The sequence below is a fragment of the Numenius arquata genome, chromosome 8 (assembly GCF_964106895.1).
Source record: "Numenius arquata chromosome 8, bNumArq3.hap1.1, whole genome shotgun sequence".
NCBI lineage: Eukaryota > Metazoa > Chordata > Aves > Charadriiformes > Scolopacidae > Numenius > Numenius arquata.
In genome coordinates this window covers 51,904,731-51,926,532 of record NC_133583.1, presented here as the reverse complement: position 1 = coordinate 51,926,532, position 21,802 = coordinate 51,904,731, and the positions used below count along the sequence as shown (strand labels likewise).

The 21,802-nt window shown below is 46.9% G+C and overlaps 1 protein-coding gene across 6 annotated transcripts in view; it reads left to right on the top strand.

The window, feature by feature from the left end:
• Positions 1–21,802, top strand: part of PIK3R3 (phosphoinositide-3-kinase regulatory subunit 3) — a 77,505-nt gene that overhangs the window by 43,082 nt on the left and 12,621 nt on the right. For 2 of the 6 annotated variants that reach the window (XM_074152697.1, XM_074152696.1), the window contains exon 1: positions 7,317–7,422. The exons of 2 other annotated variants lie outside the window; for them this stretch is intronic. In XM_074152697.1, the coding sequence (XP_074008798.1) occupies positions 7,317–7,422 (106 nt within the window). Of the gene's footprint in view, positions 1–5,726; positions 5,768–6,540; positions 7,423–8,594; positions 8,677–21,802 lie in introns of those variants that run through there. 2 more of the 6 variants (XM_074152693.1, XM_074152694.1) reach the window with 2 other exon arrangements.

The window sequence follows — 21,802 nt, the reverse complement described above, 5'->3', positions numbered from 1 at the left end:
GGGGACACGATTAACCGGGGACACACACACACACACACAATTAACCGGGGGCCGGGGGGAAGCCCCTGCCCCCGGGGGGGGTCCAAGAACCGGGGCCGGGCCCACCCCCGTGGCCCGGTGGCGGGGGGGGGGGGGGATGCCGGGGGTCCCTCCCGGTGCTCACCGGCCGGAGCTCCTTCCTCCTTGGCCTCGGCGGCGGCGGCTTCGTCCCCGCTGGGTCCTTCCTCCGGCGGCCTCTCGGCTCCGTTGACGCCGCCCCCGCTGCCGCTCTCGGTGCCTTCGGCCTCGGCCACCGGCTCCGGTTCAGCCCCCGCCGCCGGTTGTTGTTGCTGCTGCTGCTGCTGCTCCTGCTTTCTCCGGCGGCGGCTCCTCCACCGCGGCTGCTTCCTCCTCCACCGCCGCCGCCTCCTCTTCCTCCTCCTCCTCCGGTGGCCGGCCATGGCCGCCTCCGCCTCACCGGGAGCCGCCGGTGCTCCCCCCCGCCGCCGCCGCCTCCTCCTCATCGGCCAGCAGCGCTTCCTCATCTTCTTCCTCCTCCTCTTCCTCCTCTTCTTCTTCTTCTTCCTCCTCCTCCTCCTCTTCCTCCTCCTCCTCCTCCTCACCGTGGCGATGCGAGGCGGGGCCGCCCGCCGGTCCCGCTTCCCCGCTACAGGCCCCGGGCCCGGCGGGGCCTCCTCCTCCTCCTCCTCCTCCTCCTTCCTCCGGTCCCGCCGCCAACATCTCGGCGTCCAGGGCCTCCTGCAGCCGCTGCGCCAGCTCCACCTTCAGGCCGCGGGAATCCAGGCCGCGGCGGCCCAGCTCGGCCCGCAGCTCGGTCACCTTCAGCCGCTTCACGTCCATGGCGAACGGCGGGGTAGAGGGAAGGGAGGGGAGGAAAAGGGAAGGGGGAGGGAAGGGGGAGGGGGGGGGGGAAAGGAAGGAAGGAAGGAAAGAGGGAGGAAGGAAGGGAAGGAGGAAGCGGAAGCGCTGAGGCGGCGGCGAGGCCGAGCGGCGGCCGGGCCTACTAGGCCGCAAGGGGGGGGGGGGGGGGGGGGAAAAGGAGAAGGAGAAGGAGGGGGGCTTGCAACCTCCTGCCCTTCCGAGGGGTAGGAAGACCTGTAAAAACACCCTGCGGCTCCGGGACTGACGTAGTGAAGAGTATGTGGGGAGAAGGGGTCGCCCCCAAAGCTGTGGGGTCTCTGAAGCACCGTGCACAGCTGGGATTGTGGTGGGGAGAGTACCTAAGCGTCTTCCCAAGGCCAAGTCGCAAATCATCCATCAGCTGCAAACTGGCTTCGTCTTCTGCTTTTACACCACGGAGACTTCTTTTTTTGTTGTTTTTTTAAGCGCTCAGTGTTAATGTCAGTCTTCGGGGGGCATTGGGTGTAGGGTGGGAGCACTCGCCATTAGAGAAGATGCTTCCCGTGTGAGTGTGAGTGTGCGTGAGCACGCATGAGTGCGTGCAAGCGTGCGCTGCTCTGGGGATGCTTCGACACCTCCATTGTTCGCAGCCAGCCTCTGAAATTTGGCAGCAACGATGCCCCAAGGCTAGAGATGTACCTTTCGCTTTTCCCATGAAATTCCATTCTGGTTTGGCTGAGTTATTAAAAAAAAAAAAAAAAAGTTTGAAAATCGCCATTTCCCTCATTTCCCTTCTGCTGCCTGCATTCCTCAGGAAAACTTTGGCAGGCTGTCAAAACAATAACTGAACGTGAACTTTCTAAAGAGCTGGCCCGGTGCTGTCTGCCAAAGCAGCAATTCAGCACAGCTCAGCGCAGCGTGTCCTTTCCCTCACCCCCCCTGTGCCCACCCCCTCGCACACCCGTCCCCGGGCACCCTTTGGCGCAGACGTGTCCACTCCGGACACCCGTGGGCAGATCACGGGGTTGGCATACCCGGCTGCAAAAGCCACACGCACCTCCTCTCCCCGCGCAGGAGAGTGGCTTTCCGCTTCCAGCCCCGACCGTTAATCCTGCGATTTTTTGGGGCAGAAACCTCCAGAGCAGTGAGGAAAGGCCACTCCAAACCTTGCTGAGGAATACGTTAGGTCCAGCTGCAATAACCTACATTGTAGACATTTCTTTAAAAGATCTTATTCTTTCCTTTTTTTTTTTTCTTTTAAACGTTATTTCCTATGCTAAAAGAATGTTGTTTACAATGCAAAGCCAAGTGCTTTTAAGTTAGGAAATGCCTAATGTATGATTCCTCGCAAGCTCGACTCTGCATGCACGCATTCTGCTACGACCTTTACATACGTGAGCCCCTGTTTCGACCTCTTTCCTTGTCGTGTGGACACGGGAGGGAAGAGGGCACGAGCCGCTCCGACAGCTGTAAATAAGACACTTCCTAACACTGAAGTGTTTCATTTGAATGTTTTTGCAGACCGCATATTATTCTTTAATACAGGTTTTTTAACGCAATGTGTAATTTTCAAACCAAAGCACCCGACTTGGGCACACTTGCCAGAGTTTTTCCTCACCACAGAAATGCGGCCGCATCTGGGGTGGAGTGAGGCAACTGTTTTTGCAGCCTATTAGGACATAAAATGACTCTAAAGCGCAGAGGAGGCAGCACAGTCCTTGTTAAAAGCACCCACTACGTTTCACATGAAGGTGCAGGAAGATGCGGGGAGGGAAACTGTTGCTATTTCAGCCCATTAGGGTTTAATAGTCTTAATCTGGTGGCAAATATTTGGTGGTCCTGGAGTATTTTCTGGGCTCAGATTGTACAGTTCAAGGGAAAGATGGTGCTTGCACCATCCCCGTGCTGCCAGAAAGACAGGATGAACCTCCTGCCAGCAAGCCCCAGGTTTAGCTTGCAGCGCACTGAGCAGCACTGAGGCCCCAGAGGCAGCGTCTGAGCCAAAGAAGACTAACCCTCCTGCCTTCCCTCGTCTCCTCGTCACCAGGAGGTGAGAAACAGGCAGGAATAATCCGTTAACTAAATCAAACTGCCGCGACTGGTTGTTCTCGTGCTGTTACTTGCAAGATGCAGCCACCCCTGTGGGAAGCTGGCCACCAATTATGGCAAATACTCCACAAATCCCTGTGTCTGTGCAGCGCAAGGCTAGTAATTTCGTGTAGCATTTACTGCCGGCCGGGGAGTCGTCCTTTCTGACGTGAACGCAGCTCTGCCTTCTACAAGCTCCCCTCTGGCAGGCCCTGAGCTTGTGCTAACAGTGAAGCTAATATTTGGATCTCGGGAGTGGCCAGGAGTCTCCAGCCTGCCCCAAAAATCTCTCATCATTTTAGTGCCTTTGGCTGGCAGCACTGTGGATTCAGCCCCCCTCCCTCCTCCACCCCTCCAACTATAAAAGCCTGTTGTGGCCTACATTCAGCTGTCGGATATCACATTATCATGGCTCGGCAAAGAGGAAACCAAGCAGTTTGGCACAAATGGCTTTTCTGTGTTCAGTCTGTTCCAGCGCGGGTCCGTTCGGCTCCTCCTGAAGCACATGGAAGCGCTCAAAACTTCAATATTTAATCTTGCCTTGAAATGCAAATTGTCAGATCCAAGGAAATGAAAGCGAGCAAATGCGCGGCCGTCGATGCGGGGACATGGGGGAGGCAGCAGACGCTGTGCTCGCCTCTCGCTTTTCAGCCTCCCTCAGCGGCAGGGGGTGGCACAGGGCAGCAGGTGCTGCCCCTCTCCCGCTTGGCGTGGGGTACCAGGACCCTTTCTCGAGCGCCGTGCTCCCTGGTCAAGCGTTGTCATTATCACTGTTATTTTATTTCAGTGTTTGAATGTAGCTTTTCCCAACTCAGGGTGATCTAGCGCTCAGCCAGACGTTGAGCATCCCCGAGTACTCGGCGTGCTCCCGGTTTTGTTTCTGTTCTGCGACGACGCTGCCGTGACACTGGATGCTCAGACTTTGTGCCGGTGGAGGACAGACACACAGGCAGAGGCTATTTTGCAGCGTGTAAGGCAGCACATGTGCCTCCTTCCCCTCTCTCCCCCCCGCACGCACATGCACACAGCCACTCACCCTGATTGTGCGGTAGGAAAGGGAGCGCCCCATGCCAAGTAATCCTGGATATATTATAAGCACAGTTTTGAGAAATAAAAACACATTAATATTCTGTTCTCTCAAGGCATTATCCTACTGTTTACCATTACACACAATCCTTTGCCTTAAATTGCATCTTTGATTAAAGCAGCAATGAGAGAAACCAGTGCTAATAACAAAATGTATTCTGCTTTAAATCACTAAAGTGAAAACATCAATAAGCTGTAACCATCAGTGCCGCCATGAAAATGAAGGCAACCACCATGGGAAACAGCAAGGATGAAATCCACTTTGCCAGCATAAAAGCCAAGTAATTAGGTCTTATGTGGGTGGAACTTCTAATGAGGTGCAGGAAGGGGGAAAATGAATTTCAACCCGAGCCTGCCTCCTCCTCCCCCCACCACCAGAGCTGCTAATCTAAGTTTGGGGGCTGCAGTAGGGATGGCAGCCCCATTTCTCAGCCCCACGGGGTCTGCAAAGCAGCATCCGAATCTCCACCTGCACCCACTGCCCAACCCTCATGGAGCCGCTCTGCAGCCCTGGCCCCTGCACCATTGGTGGGCAGCTGCGGTTTGTACCCACGGTACCAACTTAAATTTCACTGGGGGAGAGGGATGCGCTTCCAAGGAGGGCATTTCACTTTGAGCAAGCTCAAGCTGATACATCGTATCAGCCCAAGAAATTTAATTTAAAAATTAGAAAAAGGAATCGTATCTGGTTATCATGGATTAATCAGAGTTTGTGGATGGGGATATAAAGTTAATTTATCGACAGTGAGCTATTTGAATCAAAGCCCTGTGCTCCTCTGCAGCTGTCCGTCCCTCAAGGAGCTCTGTTACCGGAGCACCGCTGCTCTCAATTGCTTGCCGTGGAAGTTGTGATACGTCAGCAAACTTCAGATCCTCTGCGCCCAGCTCTTCCCACATACTCTTACACTAGGTACAGGCATTCAGTTATTCAACGTTGCAGCCACCTTCCAGTTCACCTAAGCCAGGAGTATGTTTTCAGGAGCTTTTTACCTAGCGCTAGAGCAGGAGAAATTATTCATAACTTATTCTTCCATGCTTTAAAGTGCAAATAAAGCAGACAACTTCAGTGCTGGGTTTTCTAATGTTCCCTGACATCTCCATAGCGGATCAACGTGCTTGTCTGTCCTTGTGCTTGTGACACTGGTTGGAAGTCTCCTGAAAGGGCTTTTCCTTAATTTCTCAACAGTTGTCACTTTGCCTTTCTTTAGGGATGCTTCGGCAGACTAAGACCGAGGCTGACTGCCGAGCTGGCAGCATTTCTGCCACCCGCCGGTGCTTGTGGGCTGTGGGCTCAGGGTCTGGCCATCGGGACGTGGCTGGCAGGCAGGCTGAGGTTCAGTTTCATCTGCATTTGCAGCACCAATATTCCCCAAAGCTTGTGAGAGGCAGCCATCTGGTTTGATGCCTTTTCCTCTGCATTTTTCCCCTGGTTATATCGCTAGAAAGAGTGTTGGGTTTCCCCAGGGGTCACATTCCAGTTAGTGGCGATTATGATGCTCGCGTTATTACGTGGGATACACAGCAGGCTGCTGCCAGGGTCCTGCAGAAGTAAGGTAGGTGAGGAGAGACCATGTTTCTAGCAGCAGCAGGGCAGTCAGCTGGGGGTGATGCATTGTGGTCGGCCAGCGCAGGCCCCAGCCAGAGATGAGGACAGAGTCTCTACCCGCAAATGGCCTCCGGGGCCTGGGCCGCGGCCCTCTCCCACAGACCCCATGCCCAAACCGGGGGCCGGCCCTGGCTGGAGGGTAGCAGGTAGGCCCGGCGCTGCGGGGCACCGGCCCGGGAGGGTGTGTACCCCCCTCGTTGGTGTGGACAGGCGGCGTTCTCCCACCGGTAGCGTTCGGGAGGCCTCAGGGCCCGGCCCGGGGGCTGCCCCGGCCGGGTGCAGGCTCGGGGGGCGCCCACCATCCCCCTCAGCCCCGTCCCCCCTCTCCGCCTCAGCGCTCGCCTTTCTTTGTCCCGCTTAGTAACCGGGGCTCCCAGCCAATCGCCATCGAGCCGGCCGGCTTCGCCGCCAGCTGATTGGGTGGGCCGCCGGGAGCCCTCTGCCAATCCCGGCGCTCGCTGCTCCCTCAGACAAAGGCAGCAGCTCTGGCAACGGGGCTCGACTCCCCCCGCCCCCCTGCGCGTGCTCCGCGGCAGCGGCCCCTTGGCGACAAGCCAGCCGAGGGACCTACCACCTCCGCTGCTCTCCTCAGAACGGGGGAGGTGGGGGTGTCGCTAGGAAAAGGCGGCGGGACTGGCGGCCGAAGTGGCGAAAGACAGCCGGGAAAAAGTTAGAAAAGTGGGGAAATATACACTTTTTTTTGTGCCAAGCTTTCCTTCTGGAAAGAAGAGGGGCGCGTCTCCCTTCTCCTTCCTTGGCTCACCCCCCTTCTCTGCCTTGTGGAAGCGCCCGCTCGCAGGCCCTCCCCCCCCCGCGCCGGCTTCCTGGAAGGGGTTAAAATGCCGGCACGAAGCCCCGCCCAGCCGGGGGGGCGTGGCCTCGTCCCGGGCAAGAGGCGGTTGGCGACGGTTGGGCCCCTCAGAGCCTCTTAAAATGAAACCGAGCGGGGCCGGCGGCGCAGCAGAGAGCCGGGGGCTGACACCGGCCGGAGCCGCTACCGGCCGTGCGGGGCTGACAGCTGGGCAGGGTGGGCGACGCCGCCGCGGGCTGCCCTCCCAGCGCTGAGCCGAACCCAACCGAGCCGAACCGGCGGGGGACCGCGGGCCGAGCCGGCCCCCTCAGCGCTGCCCGCCCCGCTCGGGCTCCGCGCCCGCCGTTATTGTTGCCCGCCGCCCCCTCCTTTCTCCTCCTCCTCCTCCGCCGGCGGAAAGAATTCATCCAGAGACCGAAATCTCTCCCCTCCTTTTTATCCGCTTTCTTCCGACCTCCCCGCTTTTTTATGTAGGGGGTTTTGTTTTGCTTTCAGCCCGGTGTTTTAAAAATACCCCGAAAATGGCGATTTTTAGAGAGAATTCAGGAAAGTGGCTTTTCTGTGGAAAGGTGTCTCTTTAAACAAAAAGAAGCACTATATATATCTATAACTACCTATCTTAGTTCTTGCAGGGCAGCTGCTGAAGTGGCTGGTGTGGTGGGTTTTGTGTTTTTATTAATTGAGTTTAATTTTGCGATTTTTTTTTTTAATAATTTTTTTTTTTTTGCTCGAAGTGTTATTTTAGAGCGGGGTGGATTCTTCTCGGCTTTTTTTCCCCCTCCCGTTCCCCTTTTTTCCTTACCCCCTACCCCCACCCCCTTTCCATTAAAAGCCGAGAGAGCCAATCTCTTATTTATAAACCTGCCGGGACTTGCCTCTGTCGCGATGTACAACACGGTGTGGGATATGGACCGCGATGACACGGACTGGAGGGAAGTGATGATGCCCTATTCCACTGAGCTGATATTTTACATTGAAATGGACCCTCCAGGTAGGGAGCCGAAGCCAGCCTGCCTGCGCACCCCTCCGCCCTCCATTCCTGCCTTCTCTCCCCTGCCCGTCCTCCCTCCTCCTCGCAGACTTTTTCCCTTTTGAAAAAAAGGAGTGGGGATCTGCGGGGGGAGGGGGGAATAACATCTGTAATTAAACTTTGCATAAACTTTCCAGGGACTTGAAGCTGCCGTCTCCTGTGCAAAAGTATTTTAATACTGGGTTTTTTGGGGGGGAGGAGGGAGGCTGGGAGGATAACTGCAATTTATGGTGCCTTTTGGGGGGTGGAAGGAGGCAGGAGGAGAAGAGCTGCTCACAGCCCCTCTCCCGAGTCTCCTCTTTTTTCTTTTTTTTTTAAGCCTTTATTGAAAACCGTATATTTTGGCTGTATTCACTTCTAGAGGAGCGTTTTTATTAGCCTCTTCACCTGTGTGCCTTTATGTGCCTGTAACACTTTGATGGTAGTGATTTACCTACCTCCATTCAGTTCCAGTTTAATCGCTTTTACAGTCTCCAAGACCCTTTTCTTCGCCAGCTCTCTTCCAGCATTGACAGATGAGGTGCGTGTTGTCGCTGGATTTCGGTGCTGGGGGGATAATACTTGGGAACAGGCTGGAATCCATCCCTGGAGGCACTGTTACTTTGATAACGCTTAATAACCCTGTTCAAAAGGGTTTAATGCAACTTTTTTTCCTCCATGGATTGCCAGTGCTGAAAATGACGGAATGCCCTGTCCCCTTGCTTGCCTGAAGTTTTTAGATGGGACAGAAAGTTTCTTTTGTGTCTGAAGAGTGAGGGAAGGCTTAGGAGAAGAAGAGGTTGAGTCTTTCTTTGGTAATGAATTAAAGTAAGCATAAATGGGTACTGGTGAAACTGTATCTATACCTGTAAGAGTCTTAAGAGGTTGAGAGCAGTAAGGTAATTGAAGGGCCTTTATGTTCTCAGGTATCTGATCTGTACAGCCAGAGGGTACAGTAAAATATGCATCAAAAATCTTAGTCTGCAGATAAATTTATAGCAAGGAAGTGCTTCGAAGTGGTATCTTCTGTGTGGCATGTACTGTTAGACTTTCAGAATGTGCTTTTCAATCTGTGCTTGAACCGTAGCTTGTATCTCCAAGTGTGGTTTAGTCTCTTTGTTTCAGCACAGCAAGCTCTTTTTTTCTCTCCTTAGGTATGTGGTACTTTAATTAAAAGAGGAGGAGGTGATCATCGTGAAATTTTTGGATCTCTGGGGCCTGTACTGACTTCCTCTGGTAACTCTAGTGCTTTAAAAATTGGACAGATCTCTCAGACGCACAATACTGGCCACTACTCGTTAAATTCTTGCATAGCTGACACTACCTATTTTTAGACATCGCTCCTGAAAGCGTAAAGTTCGGTCAAATCTGTTTGCTTCTGTGAATTTCAGAGAGTATCTTTCTTGTAAATGCTGTTGATTTTAACTGTTCATGAGGTTAGTATTTGTATTTGCTTGTATCAAGCAAACAAAAACCCGAGTTCCACTGCAGGTGACTTAAAACAATTGGTGTGGGGTTTTTTATTAAAAAAGATAAAGCCCCTTTAATGGCTTAGTTTGAGGAGGCTGCTAAAAGGGGCTGGCCGAACTGAACTGGTCAGAAAACATCTTTACAATATTTCTGCAGGAATTTGGCCATGCAGCCTTACAAAGTTTGCATTAAGAAGCAGCGCTTCTATCATTAATAATGCCAATATTTCCATCATTGTAGCTCTGTTGTCAGGGATCAAGGATCTGCGTGGTCCAAACACCAGTTATCAAAAGGACTTAATGTTACATGCTGATCTGTGAAGCGTTCAGTAACTTTATCTTTCATATTTTTAAACTAGAAAAGCCAGAGCTGGAAATGATGCATGGTGTGATCCCCATGTGTATGTCCCGATTTCACAGAACTATAAGTTTTAAATTGCAGGGGGAGGGAGAGCTGGCGGAGGTGGTCTGCTTTTTCCTTCTCCATTGGTGGGGTGGGAAAGCGTTTTCTGGTCTGGGATGATAGGTCATCCCTAAGGGGAGTGTGGAGGAATTTATTTGGAAGACTTAAACACTCGGCGTGCCTTGGGATAAAGTCACAGCATTTGCACCCGGTAACAACCACAACTCCATTTGGCCCACTTCCAACAAAAATTTGTGAAGGTTTTCAGTACAGCATTCCCCTGCGCGGTGGCTGGAGTTCCTGGGCCGCTGAATGGTGGCAATATGTTTTCTCAGCAGCGCACAAACTAACAATATGCAGCGAGTGTCCCCGCTGCCAAAGGAGGCAGCACGGTCTTTTGTTCACAGAACTTGCGTGAAGAGATCCCTGGTTGGTCTTTATGCTGCAGGACTGGGCATCTACTGGTACCAGGAGCCAAGTGTCTCAAATCACGCATGACTGCTCATGATTACATTTTAGTGTGTCTGAACTTCAGGCAGAAGACAAAAGCAAGGTGAACATAATGTGAGGTGTCACCCGTAACCTCTAAGTCAAGGGTGGGGATACTGTTTCTTGTTAAGGGCCAATAGACCTTTAATTTATCTTGGCAGGCTGTCTTAATACCCACCTTAGCCTTGCCCAATAATAATGCAGAAATAAAATCCAGTGATGGCAGGCAGCCTGCAGCACAGCCGTAGCTTCTGTCAGGCCTCAGTGCACCTGCACCAGCTTATCAGTGTGCTCGTGTTTTCTGTCCAGGGTTGTAGGTGTAAACGGCTGCCCAGAGCACGTCCTGAAGCCTCACTGCTAGAAGGCTTGCTCCAAAATTCAAAAATAATAATAAAGTTGATGCCTCTCTCATGTGGGAGGTTTGCTTTTTTTTTTTCCCCAACTCCAGCAGAGGCAGGGTCAGGCAACAAGGGATTGCAAGCTTTCTGCTAGCTTTTAATCCATCCTAAACATAGGAGTGGGACAGTTTTCCTAAATAGAACAGTGGAACTAGGGATTCGGTTCTGCCAGCCTTGCAAAGCATGCCTCACAGCAGTACAACTAATGCAGGAGCAGCAGTGGTGACAACCAGCAGGGTGACTCCTGTTACCTAATGCTTTTTCCTTCTGCTCGCATGGCTTTTGGCACAATAAAATGTATCGCTGGCATAAGGTAGGATCTATATGTGGCAAATAATACTAAGTGCAACTAAATAACTTTCAGCATCTAAAAACAAAACTAGAACCATCGATTTGGTATAGCTAACATAGTAGCTTCTAAACTTTCTAATCAGGATTAATTTAGTCATATACTGGTTCTGGCATTAGGAAACTGGCTGTCAGGGGTTCGGTCATGTGTTTGTTCTTGCTGTGGGTCTTGCTGTCTGAAAAGACAAGGAAATCAGTTACTGGATTAAATTTAGTTTATATTTAACGATATCTGTTCAGGTCTGCAAAAAGTTGTTACTGCCATAAGTTAAGTTTTTGAATGGAGGATGTCGATTTAACTGCAAAAGTTACCAGAGTACCTAAAGCATAACTACCTACATATTACCTCGCTTCTACTAAGTAGAACTAAGTAATGTCTTTACCTCTGTAGATCTGGGATATATTATCAATTGTGTTGATGATAAAATGTGTAATCACTGAATACATTTTGTCACAGTTGGATGAAAATCAGTAAGAGTGTTCCGCTGGGATTTCAGACACAGATGTCAGCAAAGATATTTGGCTCAACTACAAATTAGAGGTTAGTTTCATTTGTGTGGTTTATGAAGAAAACCACAAGTTTAAAGTAGCCTTACTAATGCAGAATGGGCTCCATCTATTTATGAGCAGATAATAGAATGTCTGCCCCAAAGCTATATGAAAGTTACCTTTTTGAAGCCTGTTAGGCCCAAATATGACTCAACCGCGTTTATAACTTGATCCAACCATCTTCAAGAATATTACTCTTGCCTTGTGTGCTGAGACCAGCTGTAACAATGCTCCTGTTCCAAACTCTTTTAATAAGGGGGGGGGGGGGGGGGGGGGCAGGTGGGCAGCAATAATCTATAGGCTGCTTAGTTTAGTCCACTTTGCAAAAGCAACACTGCCATTGTATGAGTGAGACAAGTATTCAAGGGAAAAAGTGTATTTAATCATTATAGTTTCTATTTTCTCCTCGTATATAATTTGACAACCCTTGTTTTAGGGCAGTGATACTATAATTGTAATTTGGAAAACACAGGGTTCTGATCTCAAGGGCAGTGTTTACTCGGATACCAGTCCTGCTGTATCATTATCAGTGTTATAGTGGAAACTGAATGTGGCTTCTCAAATGGGGTTTGTGGTAGGCAGTAGCCAGATGTAGGTGAACACTGCATCTCTATGCCTGACTAGTTTTCCAGTGGGAGAACAGATGCAAATTTTAATGGCATTGTCAGTATTGTCCTTCAGCTTATCTGAGCTGACTCCAGAAGCTTATCAAAGAAAAGTTCTGCTCTTGAACCACTTTTTTTTTTTTTTTAAGGATGTGTTACATACTAATGCATGTAATCAAGACAGCAGCGCTGTAGCAGCAACTGTCTTGGTCGCAAATTTAAGTCTTTCAGAAAGTCATGTTTCTGAAAAACCAGATGTTGGGGGTTGAGAGTTTCCTTATTACAGAGGGAAGTTTGTGCAGACTGTTTTGGGGTAGAGCAGGGAATAAATACAGCTCTGTCACTTGTATTCTTCATACCCAGGAAAATGGTTTGAATTGGAGTCTCAGCTCCTTTGAGGACAGTGATGTGAAATGCTTGTATTCTGTTCTTGTTACACGTAGATTTCTCTACTGGCCTTTTCATTTAATGATTGCTGTAACCATTTTTTATTTCTGATTGCATTTTCAGGCTTGCTTTTGCATTCCTTGCATTTGATTTTCATTTTGATGGCTCTAACTGTTAAAGAATATCACTCATCAGCTTTCAATTAAATACATGAACACAAAAAGTAGCATCATTAATATAAAGTGAAATGATGTTTTGCTTGAGATGGGAGAGCCTGCTTTAGAAGGCTGACATTTTTGTTTATCAGTAGGCTTTCAGATGATGTAGAAATAGTTGGGGAGGGAAAACTTGCTGAAGGGAGTTTGTTCAGCTCTGTGTTCTGTAAAGGTGTTGGTTTATGCAAACCAAAACATGAGAGGGTGTTCTGAGAAGAAACCAAGCTCTTCACCATGTGTTTGAAGGCAAAATCTGCAGCAAATGATATTTCTGCAATTGTTGTTCTGAACAATTTTGTGTATTGCATGATGCCTGTACCTGACAGGAGTTTATCACTGTGTTGCTTCCTTCCACTTCACCTGTTTAAAAGAAGACTCTTCTTGGAGTTTCCTTTGGGAAATGTTGTTTTCCCAAGCAGCAGAGTTCACTTCTGTCTTTGCCATTGCCTGTATGGTCTCTTATTCCAGAAAAGCTATTTGGGCTTATCTTTGCTCTACAGCTTGGGAAAACAGAGAGGCATAGCTGGTCATACACATCTGTGGCCAGTACTAAAAGCAGTTGGATGCCTTACATCATCTCATGTTGGTTGTTTAGTGAGTCACTTTTTGGGCAGAAAACTAGAGAACACTGGAAACGGCAGCATAAAGAATACTTTTATCAGCATTCCCTGTATGTTTTAAAGCTTAGGCTTTATTATTGTCAAAAAGACTGTTAACTGTGTTGAAACAGGTTGCTGTAAAACTTTGGCCCCATTAAAGCAATAGGTGTGTTCAACTTGAATTTTTGGAAACTCGTTTTCATAAAGTAGGTTGCTGAGTAATGCCTAAAGAACAGTCTCTGCTCATGTACTAAATGCCCCTATGGAAATGAGCCAGATTTTCTTTTTTTTTCCTTCATCTTTTTATCTTGTTTCTTCTGACAGGTTAAAAATCTGCACAATAGCTAAGTAAGCAAGAATTCGCTTCTCCACTTAATCTAAACTACAGCATATGAGCTGATGCCGGATCCCCAAACAATCTCAGTGGATGTTACCTCTTTAGAAGAGATTTTCATTGTCCTTCGTCTTTGCTGTGTCCTCCACTCAATAGACAAAGATTTTTCAATATTTCAGTGAATACATTCCAGTACCTTAAGTTCTTCTAGTTTTTCTGAAGAAAAGTGGTTATATAGAGGGAGTTTTTTAAGAATTCATACAGTTCAAAAGTAGCAAACAGCAAGTGATGCCTGTTGTAGCCCTTTCCAAAAAGGACTCCAGCTGCCCTGCTGGCCACCGACCAGCCACCTGGTGAATCCTGATGCCGAAGCACAATGCGCTCTGAAGCTTTCCTCTGGCTGAACAGGATCCAGGTTCTTCTCTGGCTTTGAGTCCAGCGGCACACTTGAGATGGCTACCTTCCATCCAGTGCTCTTTGAAAAAGGAGATGAAATACTTCAACTGCTTCAACCTGTGACTGCTTCTAGCATTCACCCAGACTCTCCACCAGTTTTTGTGAACTGGAAAAAATGTTATTTTAATGATAGTTCAGAGGAATGTTACTTCTAAAATCAGATATCTCTGAAGCTGGTGCATGCTTATTTAGGAAAGGCTTGAAAAATTTCATGTTTCTCAGCACAAAAATCTGTGGCTTTGGACAAATCAGAAAAAGATCAGTCTGTATCTCCTTCATCTTGTTTGTCTTTTCACTACAGAATAACTTGAGTTTTGATGTGACTCTGGGACTGTTGTACTTCAGGTCATTTTTCTCCTTCCAAATATAAACTTCCCATTTCCTTCTATTAGCTACTACTTACTTTGTTACTTTCCTCCTTTTCCACATGAGAGAAAAAAAAAAAATCCACAGGAGACATTTTTCAGGGTTTTTACATTCTGTAGCCTTATCCTAAATTTCAGCCTCTGCAGTCCCTAAAATCAGATGCTGCACATGATCATCTTTGCTTTTGGAGGAATTCTTTCCTTCCTTGCATCCCTCCCTTCAAAAATACCCAAAACTAGAACTGCTATGATGGTGCTAGAGAAAAATTGCTGTAATGAGGGAGCATGGCCCACTGTTCTGGTGTGTTTTCTTTGTGTGTGGGCAGCAGGGCTTACAGTTCAACCCCTGCCCCAAGAAAATGTTTTAGAGGTGAGATGGATGAGAAGTTCACTGGCAATATCGTGTAAGTAAGTTCTGTTTTCTGCTACAGCCCAAATTTGTACATTGCAATTAAATTTCCCAGGCCGTCAGTACGCATGCCGCATTGCCCTGTATAGTCATCTTGGGAACATTATAGGACTCCAGATTGCTGGCCCTCTGAGGAACTGCTCCCAAGTGTCAAATTAGAAGTGTTCGATGGTTGTGGCATCTTTACTTTTGGAGACAGGAGATGAATCAGAGTAGTCTCTTGAAGGATGCAAGGAAGCTTGAATCAATGAGATGAATGGTTAAGATCCTTTCCATTTCGAGAGCACGGTACAGTCTCGCTGATAAGTTTTGGGAAAGTGAAAGAAGTTAAACTGCTGCTGTGGATTTCATTAAAATATTTTGAAGGATCACGGTATACTTGAGTGAGGAGATTGAATCTGTTTCTTTTCTTACACCTTGAGATCTCAGCATGAGCAATAGCCATGCAGTCTGAGCCTGGCTAGACTACTCCGTGCCTGCTCTGAATCTCAGCTTCTGCAGAGGGCACTGCATAGGACTGCACGGGTTGGGGCTTCTGCCTCGGTGGAACTTCCTTCAAGATCGTCTTAGAAAAGATGATTCATGACACAATGTACAACAGTTTTCCTCTGAATACTTTTTTACCTTCAAGTTTCTTCAGGAGTCTTGATTTGAAATGCATCTTTTGATCTTGATTTAGATGGCTCTCTGTTAGCAATTTAGATGGTGTTGAAATATTTCTACTTTGGTAATTACAAAATAGCTTGACATAGCGCAAGGACAGGTACTATATGAGGAACAATTTTACATACCACTCTGAAAGATGTGAGCCAGTGGTAAGTTGAAATAAAATGCTGCTTAGAGCAGCAAGTCACATGTATTTACAGCTGTATTATTACTATTTTTAAGTAGGCTCTTGTGCAGCAAACTTCTCAGTAGCACCGATTATTTCTGTGAGTTGGTTCTCCAATGAGGTTTGTACCTGATGCCTGGATAGATGGTTAGTCTTTGAAATATCTGGGGAAAACAGCCCATTGCTGTTTTTATTTAACATGGCTTTTTCTTTTGGCTTTGGTAGGTCTCCTAGCCATAGTGTGTCACTGCTCGGGCCTGACTTCATTCTCAGTCTTTCACAATAAAAAGCTAGTTCTTTGTTCTCACTGTAGCTCTGTGCTTATGCTAAATTTTGTGTTTTCCTTACACTTACCCAAAAATCTATTTCTACTTACTGACCAAAGAGGTTTTTTTAATAGCTGTTCGAAGACTCTACCCGTGGAGGGGTAGAAAACATCCCATGGTATTTCTTCTGTGAAGGCAGATGAGGAACTGCTTTAGTTAATGAGCAAAAATGAGAATCCCCTTGCCTTTTATATTTACTTGTAATGTATATTCTTCTAGACCTGACATTGGATACTATAAAGTGCAGTTGTTCTTATTGAATGTTTCAGATTTCATAGACAGTAAAATGTCTGCCACGGACTTGCATCCAAAGAGTTGGTAAAAGCCTGGGCCTACTGGCTTAGGAGATAAAGCTGTTCCTTCCGGAAGTGAGCCAAGGATGTGATGCTGGGTAGTGACAATCTTCGAGTGATGAAACATGGCAAAAGTTCTAAAATACATCAAGCTTATTCACAGCGTTCTAATCATGCTCAGTAGGTAAAAGAGGGCTTATCCTTTTTTTCTTCCTCATGTTAACTTTGGGACAGTCATCTCAACCCTGTTGATCCTGGAACCTCTGACGCTGCTGTAGCTTTGCAGCTGTTACATTATGGTTGAAAGTAAAACTGTTTTTCATCAAGCAGTGAAAATAAGTTGGTTTTGTTTTTGTTTTTTTTTGCTTTTCAAGTTCATGCAAAGGCTGGAATGAAGGGAAGATGCTGTGTTACTTTATCATACGGAAGTCAAAGATCTCGGTGTCATTTATCTGACAGCGAGCATCTTCCATTTCTTCCATCTCAGCTCATGAAGTAAGAAGCCTTGCGAAGTAGTGAGCGGTGCTTGTGAAATGCCCAAAAGAATTCTGGATTTGAGCCAACCTCTTCACATGCTGTTGTCCACCATTCTGCAGGTGTTCCAGAGTGGATAATCTTTTAACCTGTGCGGTAGCTATGGATGCCTGTGAAGAACAGAGTGCAGCAGAAGTCTGGCAGGCTGTAGGAGGTGAAACAGTGGTTGGGAGGTGTGGGAGAGGACTGGATAGCTGGGGAGTTTTCAAACAAAACAGATCTTTATCAAAAAAGCCAATTAATCAAAACTGAAATATTTCTTAAAGGTGTTGGGTTTTATGAAAGTTCATAGAAACACAAGCAAAGCTATAATGGGAGTGTTTTCATTGGAAGCCTGCCTGGCTTTCTGCCAACTTGTCTGCTGTTTTCTGTAATGAGATATTGAAAGACTTCAATTCTTTGAATATGTCTTACTCTTTGGCATCTCGCCTGCTTTGGGGGAGGAGAGCAAAAATGCGAACATGCCTGAGGTTCTGTGGCCAGCAATAATGCGATCGAGTAGCTTCCTTCTCCGTCCCTTGAGGAGTTCTCAGTGCGTGTTAGCTGCCCTTTGAGGAAGGGCATCGGTGCTCAGTACTTTGCAAAAGGGGTCTTGGCACGAGAACTGAGGAGCTGAGATGTGGAGCTGCCAAGATAACTTACCTGCCAGGGTTGGGGAATGAACCGCTGTCAGCAGGTGCGCACGACCCTCCTCTTTGTCAGCTGGAAAATCTCTGCAAAAGGATGAGGATGGTGCCTTACTGCTCTGGCTGGCAATTTCATGGAAATAGTGTGCAAAAAGCACTTTTGTTCAGCGTATGGGTTTTTTTTCTTAGGTGTCTTGAGGGGATCTCATGCAGCAGAGACAAGTTGAGGACAGTACTATTGGAGGAGAGAAAGATTTTGAGGCTTTGCCTTAAAAAAGTGTTAAAGAAATTGAGAAAAGTGTTTGAGAAATTGAGTAAGACTACAGAGAGCAGTTAAAGATTGGGGAGATTTTTATTTTTTTAAAAAAGCTAGCCTACATTTTCATTCCAAGTTTTCATCTATACCTCCAAAGGAAAAAAACCCTTCTGTCCTTAAGGACTATATCATTAAAATGTTAGCTGGCCTAACAGTGGATTGCTTGCATGTTTCCATAGTAAAGACACTTTCTAGAGCTTTATATTACAGTTTGTAGGGTATCTACTGTAAATCAGCCTTTTTGAAGCTGGGTAACTATCTCCGAAATCCTCTGATCTGTTTTCTGCTTGTCACAATGTGGAGAGAGAGTAGATTGAGAGTATCAGAAGGCTAGTAAACAAGCTCATGGAAGTGCTGAGTGACTTAAAATTAACTTTATCAGAGTACTTGGTAGTTGTGATTATTTGTAACAGTAAGATAGAGTTATACAGCTTTTAACCCTGTTATACTTTTAAGTATCTGGCCTGCAGCTCTTGGAAAGTACTGGAAGAAATAAGTTACGGAGCCATTCTTAGACAATGTGGCATCTGCCTTGAAACTGCAAATTAGAGTTTAATTAACTGGCAGGTTTATCTTGTATGCAAATATTGCAGCCAGAGAAGAAACGGGCTGCTCGATTGGATGCTGTGTGGGATGCAGCAGTTGGAGACCCAAGGCATTCTTCTTTTCTCACACCTCCTGAATTAGTGCCATTTGAAAACCCTCACACATAGGGCTTGGTGGCTTTTAGATCATGTAAACTTGTGAAGTTTTTTATTCAAAACTTGATGAGGAAAAGTGCATATGTCATGGAAGTCATGGTGTACTTTGCCGAAATTAAATTCAGGATACATAGAGCCTACTGTTTTCTACAAGAGACTTTAATTTAAAAAATAAATGCAATGGTGCTAAACTTCAAACACTTGCCAGCTTTCTTGGTTGTCTTGGTGTCGGAGGTGGTTTGAGTTTCAGGGAATCAAGTCACTACAATCTTGAGTAGCCCTTCTGAAAAGCAATTCTATGCAGTCAAGAAAGCATCAAAAACATTACCTTGGCAAAGCCTAATCAATAGGCTTTTCTCTCTAAGGACCTGCGCTGCAGCTCTGCTGAGTGGCTCAGCTGAAGCTACCTGCTGGAGCCGGCACGGCAGCCTTCGCACCCTGACGTCAGCAACATCCGATCCCGGGCCCAGCCAGCATTGGCTGCTGCCGTCTCCGCTCCATCACCAGCTCCTTTTTATTTCCCCCTTTCTAAGTGACACTGATCTGGGATTGGGATTTAGCTCAAGCTAGACTGCTTGGGGAAGCTAGAAAGAGGGGACTAGAGTTGCTAAAGAAAGAAAAACCAGATATGCTCGTGAGGGAGAGCTGGTGCGCTCTCATCCCTGCGTGCCAGGCTGAACCTGATCTTGGGAATGCACTTATCTGGGAGTGGAAGGGTCCAGCTGGGCTGCTGCCTTCTGGGTTTTGGAAAGATCTGTGCCATGAATCTGTCCCAGAGACATGGTAGGGGAAGGACGCTTGTGTATCTGGTGCTAACAGCAAGTTATTTATTAGAACAGATAGATCCATTGTGCTGTTAATCACTTGAGATCAATGTTCTTTCTCTCCCAGGAAAAAGGAGGCAAGAAACCATCAGGATCGTTCACTCCAATCAGAGCTCGTTTTGAGATAAAGTAAGATTGTGCCTGTGGCTAGATCAGAACTGGACCCAGTGACATGGAAAGAAACACGGCTGCTCTTGAAAGCATTTTTGTTGACTTCAAGCCAGCCTTATTTTACTTTACTGTAGGATTTTAGCTCTCTAATGTTCATCAAATTAGGTATATAAAACTGGATTATTTTTTTTTAAACTAGATCAAAATCTGTAGACTCTTTAAGGCTCTTTGTAGCTTTTCATAGAAATATCACAGGATTTCTCCTAGCAGGATGGTTAGTACTGTCTAGGTACTAGTTAAAACTATTTTAGGATGCCTCTTCTAGCAACCCATTAGGCCAGCATTATATGAATGTCAGTAGGGTGGATGCTGCTCTGTTATAGTAGACTTACCATGCTATTTCAAAGTGCTCCTCTTGTGTCATCACAGATTCTGGGCTGTGGGGTTTAAACTACCTTCATGCTCAGTTCTCCATTTGCACAGACTACAGTCATATCAGGCTGAGAGGATAGCCAGGAAACACTGAAATGGATGGGCATGTTGGTCTACTGGGTAAAGCAATAGCAAGGGCCTGGTTCTGAATCCAAGATGGGAAAATCTAGTATGACTCAAACAGTTCAAAGTATTGAAAGTAAAGAATTATATCCGTAGTTCTTTGGAAACAGGATCCACCCTTGCAAATACTTTTGTATTTTTAAAATGTGCAAGTTATTAAAAAGCATTTTTCAAAAGTCTATTGTGAAAAGGACTCACTTCCATGAGTCAGGTTTTACAGGAACTGTTCCAAGCCTTATTCTTCGCCCTGGAAGAATTTCCGCCCAATTCTCATGCAGAATGAAGTTCGGCAGACAACCCCTGATAGTGAGAACTGATACCTACCTATTAAGGGAAAGAAGAGGGGAAAAAACCCCACCTGTAGTAAGGACGCTTGGTGTAATGTCTAGCACTCTGTGTCCATATGCCAAACTCCTGCTTCTTACCTTTCTGTTCTTTGTGAGTTTGCTTTTCTGTGCCCATTGCTTTGGAGTGAGCCCTAACAAAGCTGCTAAATAATTCCACAGTATATAAAGGAGCAAGGCTTAATCTTACAAGGAAGGCTAGAGAAGTATTCAAGTACTCTAGAGAACACTTGAAAGCCTCTTCTGGAAAGCCCCTATTACCAGTGTAAAACAGGCTTTTACACTGTAAAATACCTTGACGTTTTTGATATGCCCAAGCCTTAACTTGCAAGACCCAGTGAAATAATTGCTGGTGCTGGTATAGTTTTCTAAGAATTCTCCACCCTGTTGTGTGGTGGTGTGTTTTTTAGATGAATCTTCATGCACTTGTTGGTGACTCAGAAGCTACAAAAGAATCTGGAATAGATCAGAACATCTACAGGTTTTCTGAACTCGGATTTACTGCCATGTGCAGACACTGATGAGATTCAGAACCACTGTGTGTCCTGTCACTGGCTTAGAGTGTGTAGGGTAGCACAGCCCAGATGTGAGGTGGGGAGGGGGGAAGACCTGAAGATCCTTTCTAATTCAGAAACTTTGAATGGGGGAGATGAAACAGCATAGGGCACAGTAAATACCCTGTGTTTCTACAGGCTTAGCCTGGATATATGCTCCTCTGACCTCGCAAAAGTAGGGTAGGGCTTGAAGCAAAGTAGGGCTAGAACAGTGTCTTACTCTCAGTGGTGCTTTGTACAAATACTTAGGCACTATACAAACAACTGTAGTAGTTGAGCTAGGAGTAACTGAAGCCTCCTAACCAGGAAGCTACTTCACTGAATCCAAAGGTTTTCACCTTCCTTTTATAACAAGACCTGTTATTGCCTCACTAGATATGTGCACACCTGAAAGTTCCCAGCTTGCCCCATAAATAGAACCTGTATGCTATGGTTTAATGCTCAGTCCCGCAGAATGAATGCTGCTATCTGAATCAGGTGTTTGGTCAGCAACCCCAGGGTGCAAACGTCTGGGTCAAGGTTCAGATTTAGTTTAGATTGGCTCGATTAAAGATTCTACTGGTTTGTCTGAGAACAGTGAAGTCACTGTGTCGGATATTCAACATGAAATGGTATTTGGAACTGCAGTTGGAACACTGTTTTCTCTTCTTTAATGTGGGAGGTGTGGCTCGGAGGTGAGCAGCTGGATGTGCCAAGTAGCACACCTCTCAGTGTTAAGCCATTCCATGCTGGAGCTAGAGATCAAAATCTTCTTTCTGCTCCCTTTATTTGTATTTCTGCTTGTACACCGGGATTGTGTGTGTCTGAAAGATGGCTGTTGTCAGTGTGTGTCAGGTCTGCTCACTGATGCTTGTGTAATCTGATGGCTAGGACATAGGGCTGGGAGCACAGATGTTCTGGATCTGACTTAAAAATGTGCTGGTAGCAAATCAATGTGTGTAGCTGCTTTCTTACTCTGAATTCAAATGTTACCTGCCCCTGTAAAACACTCAGTCTCATGAAATGCCTGAAAAATGCTCAGTTTCAGTGGTAGTGTTCTTGGTAAAGCGTTCAACCTCTGCAAAGCAGGGGAGAGCACTCAAGACATCTTTCTCCAAGAAAATAGTGTAATGCAGTTCTGCTGACAGACAAGTCTCTACCAATACATGAGCATGCCTGTGGCTTCTGAATTACTCCTGATACAGGGCTCACATTCAAGACCATGATAAAGTTGTTGGAGCAAAAACTGACCAAATAGAAAGAGCTTCAGTGCATTGTATGCCCTTACGTTGTGTAACTTATTTTGAAAACAGAAGTAAAAGCCTTGAATTCAGAATAGGG